This window comes from Lepisma saccharinum, chromosome 3 (assembly GCF_977018435.1).
Source record: "Lepisma saccharinum chromosome 3, izLepSacc3.1, whole genome shotgun sequence".
In the NCBI taxonomy this organism is placed as follows: Eukaryota; Metazoa; Arthropoda; class Insecta; order Zygentoma; family Lepismatidae; genus Lepisma; species Lepisma saccharinum.
The window spans coordinates 92,386,120-92,400,015 of NC_139231.1; the positions used below are offsets into that span (position 1 = coordinate 92,386,120).

Consider the following 13,896-nt stretch of genomic DNA (forward strand, 5'->3'; position numbering starts at 1 on the left):
CTTAACACCCCCGGTACAAGGCAACTGCAGCGCGCAACATGGAAATAGTGATGACCAATCGTTATCAGGCCAAGGGGAAACCACATTGACGACACCCGCAGGGTCGGCGGCCATTTTGATGTACGCCATCTTGAATTCAACTTCAGAATTTTAAATGGGAAGGGGGTCGTCCGACATATCAAAATGGGCTAGAATTTCACGAGAAATGCAATGGTGAAGGTTTTTTCGACGTATCTTTAACCAGTAAAAAGTTATGACTGAATTCTTGGAAAAAATTTGCTCCTTTTCGAGGTGTTAGAAAAATGCCTTAAAATTTGTTTAGCGCATCGGTAATGCATCGAGATCAAAGTGACGTCTAGGGAGAGACGTTCGCATGCCATTGCACATTATTTTAATCCGATACATCCATGAAGAGCTGCTCATTATGAATGGTTGTTGCGAACAATTTACAGTGTGACGCTTCCATTGAATTAAAAGTCCTTCACAGTGACAAGGCTAATGTTTATGTTCATAAGGAAGTTCAATTTATTGCGTGTGGGTATGAGTGCTGGATAAATTTTGAAAGTGGGCTGGAGCCACACACTGTCCAGTGTTAGATTCTCGAAGGAACCACATTGAACTGTGGTTCTGATCCCACTTTCAGAGCTCATCTAAGCATAAAGTGGACTTAAAATAAACTTTGACACTTCGCCTCCAGGAAAGTCAAGACTTACTTAAACTTTGACACTGTTCTTGATAGGGAGTTCACGTCAACCGATATAGTCAAGTGTCACATATTCTTACAATTGTTAAGAGCTTATGTCCCCGTAATTTTAATGGGACAATTAGGCTCTGTACTGACTTACCCACAGAAAGTTTAGTCATAAATTACAACTCTGATAATTCCTTCAAATAACAAGCTGGAAGTACAATCGTCCGTAATCGAAATGGGACAGCTGGATTGTGAAATGAGTTGTGTGTTGCCGATGAACCAACTTTAATAGCAATTTTTCCTTAGAGTTAAGTAACACATTGTTGAGTTAAGTAATGCATTGCATGGAAGACACTATTCAAGGATCTAGATGTTTCACTTTTATTGCGGGTGACTGTGCGTAGGAAGAAAATGTGCATAGTCATCTCCTTTAACAAATAATTAACAATAATTAATTAACCGTATCGTTAGGAGCTCAGAAATGTACCGTGTCACAGGATAGACAAATTGTACCAAGCGCAGATTCCGAGCTCCTCGGAATCTCCTTGAAAACGGGATAGAAATTCCGCCATTGCAATCCTCAACTGGAATTCTCCTCTGCGGACTGACAGGTTCGCCATTTATCTTGGTGATGAAAATATGGAGGAACCCAATCGCCCCGGGTTTCACAATCGAATTGAAATTCCGTGTTCAAACTAGGACTGCAGACAACCATCCTCCCAGTCTCGCCCTATTCCTGGAACGAAGCGGAATCGACAACAATGGTCGGGCTCCAAGCATATCTTATAACAAAGTTAGTCTTCTTCTACTTCTTCTTTTTTTTTAATATCTTGTAATGGGACACACGGTGTCCTTCGTTAGAGATGTTTGTTTTCGTTGTTCCGATAATGTCGAGAGATGGATGAGGTTTTTGGAATTGGATATTTGGAATATTTTCTGTAGCGGTAGTCTAGTCTAGTCTAGGGTTCCGGGTACGAGTCCTGGGCCAAATATGGATACTTGTGTTTGTCTGCCCTATACGCCTTCATGGCGTTGTTCAAAGCACAGGGGAGCACTTTACTTTTACTTTACTGCCCTCACGAACAGTGAATATTTGAGGCAATAATCGATACGAAAGAAACCGACTTCCATGGCGGAGGGTTAGCACGCCAGAGGTCCAGGATTCGGCCTTGTCATAGGCTATCTTTGTGAATGTCCCATCATCAATTTCATCATCACTCATCCGCATCGTCTCGATTAACCAAAAGTGGCAGAGAACGACCAAAACATAATTTCTGGTAACCGAACATATGTTTAAAAAGGCGACAAACCGTAACAAATTCTTTGATAACCGTGACAATTTGTACAAAATTACAAATTTTGAAAAGGCTCTCATTTTTATTTGTAGTTACCAGAAAACTGAACCAAACTTGTTTTGTTAATTCATCAAATTATCTTTTGTTCTGTGCGAGTTCCTGAGGGCAACCATTGAATGGTAAAGGCGGCGGATCGTGGTGCTGATCATGTCATCTACATTATGGTTGGTATTTAGATGATGTATGGCCTTACCTTCACACCTCCAATGTTCATTCATGCACAGTGCGGTCCATGCAGAGTGAAAGGAAGTTGAATGCTATTTTACGATATCCTATTTTCCTTGTAGTTTATATTTTACTTCATATTTTTTATTAATTTTACTTTCGACTCCTACCTAATTTTATTTTACCACGTGAGAAAGCAAGTTTCACCTTTTGGACCCGTGTTCATGAGATCGCGGTTCAAGTACTCTATATGTCCACATAGTGACATGAACCTATTTTGAAAGTTTCCATCAATTACTGGCCAAAACTAAGCATGTACGTACTTTGGCAGGAGACTCAAAGGTGAAATAATACATAGGATTGTTAAAAAGTAACAATGTTTTTTATTTAGCAGGATATGTACAATATGATTGAAAACACTTGATCACTTTTCAACATAGCCTTTACCACGTCAGACACAGGTGTGCCAGAGTTCAATAATACCAGAATTCTACCAGAAAAAAAAAAAAACTATTCTGAAGGATTGAGTAACCACTCGTGCACCTCCTGTTTCACCTGAACGGAATTTCTTGCCATCTAGTGCCTCATTAGGGGAGCCAAACACATACTATAGCTCTTTTAAGTTCTTACGGTGGGCGTTCTAGAAGCTGGCAGGGGTAGTGTGGAGCGGGGATTACGCAACAGTCCAACCAGACAACAGCAGTGGCGCCGAGAGACACGACGCGACCTGGAAAAGTACTACGTGAAACTCGTTCTACTGGCCGCTACGTTTCATATCGTGCTGGATTGGTCGGTTCCCCGCTCCTCACTTCCCCTGCCAGCTTCTAGGGCGCCCGCCGTAAGAACTGAGAAGAGCTATAGTTTCAGTAAATGTACAGTCACGGACACTGCTGGCTGTAATGATTCCATTGAAAGTCAATGCCTACATTACAACCCGGAACTGTCCGTGACTGTACATGAGCTGTATGTGGCCTCACGTTATCTTGCAGCAAGAGCACACCAGAACTGAGCAAACGGCGACGTTTTTACATCATTACAGGTTTCAAGCGGTTTTCAAGCAGATTACAATACGACTCGCTGTTAACATTGCGTGATCCTTACGTGTAATGTTCCAGGATTGTGACCTTTACAGTCCTGGAAGAGCATTATCGCAGTGCGAGACCGACCAGAGCGAGCTGCATCAGTCAGAGTTGACACTCCACTTTTAAACATTCTGTGTCACTCATAAACCTGCTGAAGCGACACACAGGAATCCCCATACTGCGACATCATCCTGCGATGAATGTCTGTTGGTTTTGTGCCCTCAGTTCCAAAAAACCGGATAACAGCTCGCTGCTTTTCTGTTCTGCATATCTTCAAGAGGGTGCCCATCTTTATGTAGTCCCTGACTTCGTATTTCCCATAAGACCAGGCGTTACTACATTATTCTATTTTTTTATTTCTACATTAAGGTTACTTTTTGAGTCTTACTCGCATTTGCGATCCATCTGTAGGAAAGAAATTGAATTTCTTAGCAGTTCAAGTATTGCCATATGAAAGAAGTGGACAAGAAAAACTTAATTTTCATGCTAAATTTTAGTACTGTTATTTCGAAGGGAGGTTGAACCTCCAAAACCGTCCTCTCGGTGCGCCATTGCATGCAAAGTAAATGTATCGTGGTTTCTTCAGACAACTGTTATCGACGGGGAAGGAGCAGATCGCTTTGGTGATGCAGGCTCCCGCCTCGAGTACCATGCAAGGAGCGTGATACACGCATAATCAAACAGCAGGCATGCGAGCTATGCCCGAAAGGTGTCGGCTTTCCCCCAAATGCGAGCACGAAGGGGGAAATAGGAGACGAGTTGCTTTGATATTGCGGAGCTTCAAGTGCGTAGAGCCACGTTACGGCTTACTCGGAGCTCGGATTCGTGATATTGGTCTGGATGCAGGACGTAAAAGAACAGTTTTCCGGCAACCGACGGAAATTGGCATTTATTCTCTGCTCGTCCTCTGCGGTACGTAGCACGCTGCACCACTATTCTGCACCAGGAGGAGAATGTAGCAATATTCTCGCTCGCTACCGCATTCTTCCTGTCAAGGAATCAGACGCTGTATATTGGTTTCAGGCTGCGCGTCAACTCTGCTGATTTTCAGTAGTCAACCATTAACGTATGACATGACTGGGGTCAGAATACGATGGGTTGCAGGTTAGAATCCTCAGTATGACATTGATACTTTATTTGGTTCGTTCCCTTTTCAATTTGATCGACCTTAAGAGTCAGGGAACTGACCTAAACAATATACATATGCGACAAATATATATACCAAAAGGGGTGTAAGGAGTGATCCTTTGCGAAGACACCCAAATATCAACTTTCTTTCCGCGCAGTACACCTCGGATATGTGTAATTAATTTGATAAAATTTTACACATTTTAAGAAATAGCTTTCTCGCATACTTACTTATTACAGTAAGATAGGTAACCACTTGTCTCAAGTTAATTATTCATATTGTTGTTAGTGAGCAAATACGCCTTTGCTGATTCATAGTTTCTGTTTCAGCAAAGGTGTATTTGTAGACATAACGTTCTCTAAATGCAACATTTCATCTTGAAACATTCGTCACATTTATTCAAATATCCGTTTCCATGAAAATAACCAACAGAGAAATAAAATGAAGAATTATTTCATCGATATCCACGGAAATTGAAATTCTGCTAATATCCTTAGTTTCTATGATATGACAATTAAAGGCAATATACATTAAAGGCAATAGTGTATATTACTATTTGTAATAATTTCCTATTTAAAAATAATGTTGTCGATTTGAAACACAGATTACTCGCGTTAAATTTAATCCAGGTGCAAAAAATTGGTACAGATGAAAAGATGAACCCAAAAAATATTTCTTAGTTTCCCTCGCAGTCACGTTGTCTACAGAGTTTGCCACCAGGAGTGGCATTAAGAGAAAAATACCTCCTTTGAATACAGTTGAGCTTTGTAACTCGCACACATCCAGCTTCCTATTAGAAACGTTGTATTTGGCAGCTTATAAGCGATTGTTGAGATGGTAGTTCGGGTATGCACTCAAACATGGCCTGTAGAAAGAGTGATTTTCGCGGGCCCAAACCCCAGAGAGTCTTTACTGCTTCCTCCTGTATTTGCGGTCGGTCTGTTGACCTTTATCTTTTAGATGTATCCCTCCCCTTAAACTTGAAGCACCACTTACGAATTGAATGTCCACTAAATGAAAATTTCAACAAACTTGATAAACAAATGTCGTTACACACGATTGATTCATTGAATTAGGTTATTTTACGTCACTTTTCTGCGATTTTTGGCTAATCGCGAAGATGATGAGGACTAGTTATATTACGAAATTGATGAAGGGACACTCATAAAGAACACCCATGCCCAACCCGGGATTCGATCCTGAGATCCCTGGCGTCGTAGTACGCTGTGTTAAGCTTTTCCACCATAGAAGTCAGCTGACGATTTGATGAAGGTGGGAAAGCTCTCCTGTTTTAGATCGAAGCTATTTTGTCTAGTGTCCTCCTGGCGCCAACGAACGTGTGTACTACGTGTCTGCAAGTTAGTTCTACCAATTTTGTACTCCTAGATTCTATTAAACGTGATTAACATGTTTCAAATGGGGGACATACATCCTTTATGCTAATACTGTGTATTATTCTATCTTGTGTGATGTAAATAAATAAGAAGTCCCTGCATTTCCTTATTGACGACATTTTGAACGAAGTATCTATATTTGTGTTCTACATCCGTATTGAGATTTCACCTTAGGGGTATACGCAGAAGAGGAGAAAATAAATTTAAAAATCAGACACTCGAAAAATGGCTGATATGGACCTTAATATCCGCCTTACCCATCCACGTCGATTCAAGAATTAAAACCTGGCTGCTCCTAATTCGAAAACACCAGTCTGTTCTTGGCGTAACCGTACGGGAACTGTGGGTTTTTGCAAAGCAATAACTCTCGTGGCAGGTTCCACTTTAACCCCCTTTCATTGCTTTCCAATGCAGCGTGTTTCCCTCTTTAGAATCTTAGGAAAGCTCCCGTTTATGAACAAAATTCCGCGTGAAAGCTCAATATTTATCGGAAGCTCACAGCATCTTAAGCACAGATGACAAGTTTACGAGTACCGAAGTTTCCGGCGTACCACGACGGAACCGCGAGCCTAGGTGCAAAGTAGAGGACTGTCAACACGCGTAAAAACATACAACAGTGAAGATAATTCCTACGATGTACATCGCCGATGCACTCAACAGGCTCCTAATCTCTTGAAACCAACCAAGGATCAGTTGAAATGAAAGATTATATTGGGCTCGCTGCATGTATCGATCTATTTCTCTAACGGCAAATTAAGACCTTGTTTATTCCCATATTACTTTGCAGAGAATCCTTTTTATAAGATTATTACTTACTCCACGAGGATTATTTCCAGGTGTACTTACTTTGATAGGTGGCTTAGTTGCAGTAAGTAATCGAAGCCCTTGGCATCTTTCGAGAACCTTTATCTTGGAGAATTCACGGTTACGGCACCAAAAGCGCGATATAAATCGTGTTTGGTCTAACCTGTTATCCTTCCCGCACTAGCGTTGGCTCGATAGTTCCTGTGCCAATCGAAAGCGAAGAATATGTCGCTGCTAGACAGCAAGGAGCGAATAGAAACTAGAGAAGCAGCGTTTACACACATGATGTTGCCACTTCGTAGTTTAATCCTAAATTTTACTGTGTTTTATTAGAAAGTTATTTGTGTTCAGTTTTCGTAGAAATGGTTAGCGTTCTGCACATACTTTGTGTATTCCAGCGCAGCTTGTTAGTGGCCCGGTCCCTCTGGCGTTGACACTAGATAACAGCAACTCAGCGTGATTCTGCTAGAAAGGTGAACATTCTGCATGCACGGGAACAGCAACAGGTTAAGCCAAACGCAGTTTAGATAACTACAATGTGTGAGCTACATACATCTCCAGGACGCTTTTCTACCAACGAAGTTTCATCTTTATATGCAATTCAGTTCAAGATCATTCGGTGTGAACAACAACATTTGCATACAAATATCAATATTTTAGACTTCTCCGTTATACAAATTGCAACAACTGGCATGGTATTAAAGCTTTTTGAAATAACAAAAATATGCTATTATTTTGAAAGTTCTTTTTCTAATAGTGTTGGTATATTAAGTCAAGGAATATATTTTAACACTTATAATTACTCGAAATTAGTGACAATTACGTTAGAATTGTTCGTAAATTTGAATTTAGAATGGAGCATCAATATCGTGTTATCGTCTTGTTATCAAAGGGTCTTGGGTTCAATTCCAATTATATAGTACTATTAAGTTGTAGATTTAGTCCCGATCAGCTCTTAGTGCATAAAGTGGACTTACACTTTGCCAAAGTTGAATTATGAATCTGAATTCATTACATCATAATGAATGGTATTCGTAGGGTTCGTTCAGTATTTCGTATGTGAAAAACGATATTGTAAATTACAAATATTTTTATGGTTCACTTATATATTATTATATATGTACTAATCGCTTGTCAATCAGTTCTTAAACCTTGTCCCGTTTTTATATATTGTTGGATACAATGCTGTTTTGCTCCTTCTTGAACTAGTAACCTATTATTCGTCAACGGTAAGAACAAAGCATAAGCAAATCCACGTGTTTGAGAATTAGTTCCTTGCCTGTTGAGTTAATTCAAACACATATGCATCGTAGATAAATAAACTCAATATAAAGTCCGGCAGCTTAAGAACAGTTGTAGCCTTAATCCCACGCACTATATCCTTACTCGAAACATCGGCCATAAGGATTAACCAATGGTACCGTATCAAGAGATACATGTATTTGTTCACACGAGTTATTTTCTTACAGTAGATAGAGTTTAGTAAGCGTTTGAGTATGATATTCGCATGAGCTTTCCATTCCATAATGTACAGTCACGGTTGTAAGGATCCCATTGGAAGGCGTTGGGCCTGTTACAAACCAGAAATGTCCGTGACTGCTCAGTGTTCTCCAGCAGAAGACAAGAAAGGTCTCTGTCATTGTTTTCATGTGTTCAGAGGTTATACTCCTCTAGCTTCTCAGAACGTCCGGGTTATAGACTTTAGCTGACACGTTAGGCATTTCTTAACCCGTTCTCCTGAGGGACTAACCTATTGACAGCTAGAAAAGTCTCCCGAATTATACTATATGGGCGTTTACAACGTCCGTAGATATAATATATTGAGCAAAAAATGTTCGGAGATTTCCAAAGTTTTTTTTTAAATATTTACAACTCTTACAATCTTTACATAATTGAAGATTTTTATAAATATTACAATACTTTTTACAAAATTATAAAACGGTAAAAACAAATTCTAATCAAAATACATAATTATCGCAATAACTAAAAACCAAGACCATTCTGTCAATGCAGATTACTTAGATTATAAGTTAAAGTGGTGTTACTAGCAACACTCACTCGCTCGTAGCATTCGTAAGTCCTAAGGTTTATGGCTGCAGCAACACAAGCCTTCCATCTGTCCCTATCCTGAGGAAGATAATTCCAATCTTGTCCATTCTTACCGATTTCCTTTAGGTCCATCTCAACGTTATCTCTTCATCTGGGTCTAGGTCGACAAACAGAGATTGGTAATGCTAGAAGTATGTGTTCCGGCCTACTTTCCGGAACAAAAAAAAAAAAAAAAAGAGTTTAAATCCTTGGCGAATGATGAGCAGCAGAATGTGGTTGACACTTCGGAAAAGACAATGAAGCGTTGGAGAGGATGAAGTTGTGCCTAGGGGGAGGCGGTGAAGAAAGACATTAGGCATTCTGATGCTGAATTCTCACCTACTCCGCGAGTCTCTCTTTTATAGGGCGAAGAGGTTTCGCCGCTGGTGGAGTGGGGAGGTGTCTCTGAGAAACGTCAGAGCTGGTCCATGTCCAACTTCGTTCCGCTCATCAGCAAGTTGAGGGAATATTTAATGACTCTGCGTTTGTAACTGGGAAATAGAATTCTGTTCGCGCTCTGTCTGCCTTCCAACCACTGCTTGCGTATGAACTTGGGTTTGATTCTCAGAAGCAAACATTCTCCAACTTCGAGGAAATGCCGTTATGGAATTATCGAAGACTGTATCTTGAACGTGCTGCAAAGAGTTATGTAACAATGATTACAGCCCCCCCCCCCCCAAGAGAAAGAGACCCACAAAGACGATTTTAAAAGTCGATTAATATTTCTCAAGGTCAGCTGCCAGATGAGCAACGGGTAGTATTAATAAATAAATAAATATGATTGACACCTTTATATTAATAATTGTAATAATTTTTAAACATCTCTATATTTCCCCTTCTTCAGTTTCCCCTTTTGGAAAATATTATTTCTTCTGTTTCTTCTTTGATAATGACAGTGAAACTGTAGTCTTGTGGATAGGTAAGGACAGCGTGCATACTAATGCTTAAAGACATAATCAGTGATGATGCTCATTATAATTTGGACCACTGAACGTTTGTTCTTTATGAAGCGTGTATCATTTTGAAGGCGCATAGTCCTCCGGATTTGACCAAAATATCCCAGGAGTATCAGAGGTTCAACTGATTCCTCCTACGAATCAGAAGTTATAATCATCAATTCCCTTTTGTATCTTGGACTTGAACAATGGAATTATTGTTGTGATTGTTAGTTGTTCAAGGGTTATTGAAGAAATATCGGATGTTTCATAAATAATTGAGAGGTTACAAAAATTTATAGCAAGTAAACTATTGAACTTTCGTTAATGAAACCAGTCCAGAACGATCGACGAACACAAACAGTTTGTGCGTGCATGTTTCATTAAGCTGATAGTTCATATCCCTGCCGTTAGGCGACACTCATTTCACTCATATCACTGACAGTGTTTGTGCAGTGTTTCGGTCCCCAAGATCACCGACCTTACACCGTGTGATTTCTTTTTGTGGGGTTTCATCAAAAACGGGGGTATTCGTCTCACCAATGATGCGTGATATCGCAGGCCTAAGGGAGCGTATCATCGCAGCGATAGACATTATAGACAGGCCAATGTTGATGAGAGTGTGGCAAGAAGTATAGTATTGTGTCGATGTGTGCCGTGTCACCCGTTGTGCACACATTGAACAATTGTAGGTGTAAAAAATACTGTTCAGAGTTCCACGTTCTGGATAAATTTAATTAACGTAAGTTCAATAATTTACTTGCAATAAATTTTTGTAACCCCTCAATTATTTATGAAACACCCGGTATATTTGTATCTCCTTTTTGCTTGGCGGTTCTTAGTCTCCATTGGCTGGTTTTCCTACCAATACCCTCCCTCTTCCTCCCTCTCAGTGCTGGAACCAAGAGATTTTGGGGTTATTGTACTCTCTGCGTAAAGGAGCCATTTCAAGGACCATTAAAGCCAATCCGAGAAACAATTTGCATTTCAATCCAAGAGGATTCGTGTAAATGTTGAGCGTTCGCGTGGGGTTTCTTGGTAACACCACAAGCTGGGCGAAAGAGCTTCTTGGAGATATAGGGACGTCAGTTACCTTCTATTCGTGTACAAAGGTACGAACGATTCGCTGCAGTAGTGCAACACTGCTAACGCTCAATGGTGATTAATGTTACATGCCACGTTCTCCATTTTCAAGTTTTCCTCTCGATTTGCATGCCAGAGAGGGCGTTGTACACTTCTGCGGTGGAAGGTCTATTTGCATTAGACGTGAGGCATGCTGGAATCCAGACTGTGCTAGTCTCGTGATTCATATCCTAGCTCGAGAATTCGTCATAATTCGCAATTTGTTTATTACTGCCATTATATGTCGATGACATGAATGTTATTGACAATTATTTTTGTTGTTGATGTTGTCATGTTGAACATTATCGATTGGCCATTTTCTTCTCGTTATTCTAACACAACGTTTCTATATTCTGTCTCAGGTATCTCTGGAGCAAGCGAACGAAAACAAGTCTTTGCGCAAGTAGTGACGCGAGGCGGCTCCACCAATGAACACAGAGAGGGAACGGTATTGCGTGAAGGGGAGAAATCGACTTCAGTTACCAGCCTTAGAGCAGCGTGTATTGTTTCGGTCTAGCCAGTAGATCCCCCTCCACCCCACTTCTCTGTCCCTATGGGCGGCCTTGCTCCAGAGTTAACTGAAACAGAGTATATATATTTTCTTTTCTCCGGCCGTAACGGGCAACGTGTCCAATATCTTGTACGTAATGCACTTGGAAACTGCATTTTTGCAGGTCAAGGAGGCTTTTTATTTATCTGTTTATTCAATTACTGCACTCAGCAGAGGTAAAAACCTACAGTTAGAGAAGCCAAATAAATATATACATATATTGGTTTATACAAAAATAAAGACGCAGTGGTGTACTGGCTAACTGAGTGGGGCTCGGACAGGATGACATGTGGTACCCGAAAATACGAGGGCTGGAGCATAAGCCATGGCAACTATAATTTTTTCTCAAAGTTAAACGGTGGTGCACTATCCCCTTCCATTTGTATATTTCGTATTTTTGTTCTGGCCCCGAGAAAAAATTGTTGCCATGGCTTATGCCCCAACCCTCGTAAATGCATGGATCAACCACCAATACACAATGCTATGCGGCAGAGCAGCGCCATCAATCTAGCCTATCCAATCCCGTATTTATAAATGTGGATACGCTTTGGCCAATATCGTGGTGAGACCTCCCCTTATATGTAATAGGACGAGTTATGTCAAATGGAGAGTTATATTTTTAGTACATTTCAAATATCAATCTTCTTTTATTTCTTGACTGTTTCCAAGATGTTTTTCCCTTTTGGAGACCCCCTAAATCCAGGCTTGAGCCTTTCAGAAACTCTTCGTGGCTCTTGAGTCTTCGATCCATGTTTTGGGAAACACACTACTACCCCCCATCCCTTGTTATTAGTTTAATAAATGCATGTGTTGGTAGTTGCTTGTGATTTGATTGTTTTTGTTATTTCTTTCCAGTAAAACCATTGAATGTAGTCATCCTCGGTTCCAACCAGGCACTGTCCGCCAATCGACGACACGACCTCTTGTGCGAATCCTCAGGAGCTCGTCCGCCGGCGACCATCAAGTGGTGGTTAGACGGAAGGAGACTGGAGGGCAACAAGGAAACTGTAAGTATTTTGAGCATTGTTATTATCTCAACAATGAAACAATGAGTTTTGGCAGATTGTGAACAGTGATGTGCTATATAAGGGTCGATTCATTCCATTCCGAACAGGCCTTTCCTGGCGGATTGCTTATCGTAGAACCCTTCCAATCATGGGTAAAGCATTGACATTTTCTTCTAATTTATATTCATAAAGAACTATTAAATCTTAAAAGGATTAATACATATAACTGCCGTAATTATCAGCATTTTAGTACTATTAATTGTAATGAACTTTCGAAAAATTTGTTTATGGTGCACAGAAGTGTCATATTTACGTATGATAACATGTTCAAAGTTAAATTTGAAAGTTTTTCTTGTGTGTCCAAATCCTGCAGTGTAGGCATATATGTAAAATAAGAACTCGGTGGCTTTACACATCAACCCCACTACAGCTTAAATCGAGAATGTGTGTAACCCTACCTAACCCAGAGTGAAAGAAGTTACCCTTTCTATACACTCTGAAATTCCCATATCTTTTCCGCGTTTTACACCCTGGACTGTATTATTGCATACTAACGATGCTATAGCGAATGGACTCTCAGCCTGTGCTGTGGGGCTCGTGTTGTCCTGCCCATGTGCGTTCGTGACTGTCCTTTCACCAGTTCCATCTAATCACTTTTTATCCTAATCTTCGCGATTACCTGAAACTGGCAGAAAAGTGAATTAATAAAAAAGAACACTTCTTCAAGCCATAATATACAAAAGAGAAGTCTGGCTCTTTGCCTTCTTGACAACGACGTATCCTACATATATACTCTAGATACTTATTAATTCTCCAACCTTTGTAGCGGTGCTCTTCTACATGGACTAATGAGGTTGCAGGAGGGGGAGAGGTAAGGGGAAACAATTATAAATTTATCAAGTTTCATCTTATCAGGTTAAAGCCAGCCTTCCCCTTCTTCACATTTATTACCTTTCCCTTATTCTCTTTGCAGTCTTCCTTGGCACACCAGTCACAGAGCTCTAGTTTTCAATGTTTCGTGCTTTCGCAGTTCCTATCCCGTGGAGGGAATCCTCTAGGAGTCACGTGACGTCACTTCTCCATTCATCTCACGTTCATCCATCTTCTGGAAGCACTCTCATTTGAATTCTTGCACTCCTCGTTGCCAAGGAAAGAGGCGGGGGAGGTAGGGTGTTTGCATGGCGAAGAAGTGTTTTCGTTGTGACCTCGAAAATTCCCTTCCCCTGCCCCGTTGTTGGTGGAGAGAACTCTGAAGTGCTTGAAGGGAAAAATGTCTGCAACGGCAAAGTTTCGAGACGAAGATTTCACCGAATGGTCCAAGAACGAGGAACAATTTACCGTGTTGATAGCTTTTCGGCGGCGGTACTAATCAACAACGCTGGAGAAAAAGTAGCCTTAAATGGCCGCCCGTCAACTTTCTCCAGCTCGGAAACCGGTTTAGCTCAGAATTTGAAATTTGGGGCACTTAGGGATGGTAACGAGACATGATCATGTAGGGCTAGTTAGAAACGAGACGAGAACAAGATCGAACGAAAATTTGAGACCAGATCGACATTTTGTGTTCGAAATTTTCA

At 40.7% G+C, this 13,896-nt stretch overlaps 1 protein-coding gene across 3 annotated transcripts in view; it reads left to right on the forward strand.

Moving 5' to 3' along the window:
* side-VII (sidestep VII transmembrane protein) overlaps positions 1–13,896 on the forward strand; it is a 716,396-nt gene that overhangs the window by 567,637 nt on the left and 134,863 nt on the right. For all 3 annotated transcript variants that reach the window (XM_083119006.1, XM_083119007.1, XM_083119008.1), the window contains one exon: positions 12,171–12,322. In XM_083119006.1, coding sequence (XP_082975132.1) covers positions 12,171–12,322 — 152 coding nt within the window. The remainder of the gene's footprint in view (positions 1–12,170; positions 12,323–13,896) is intronic.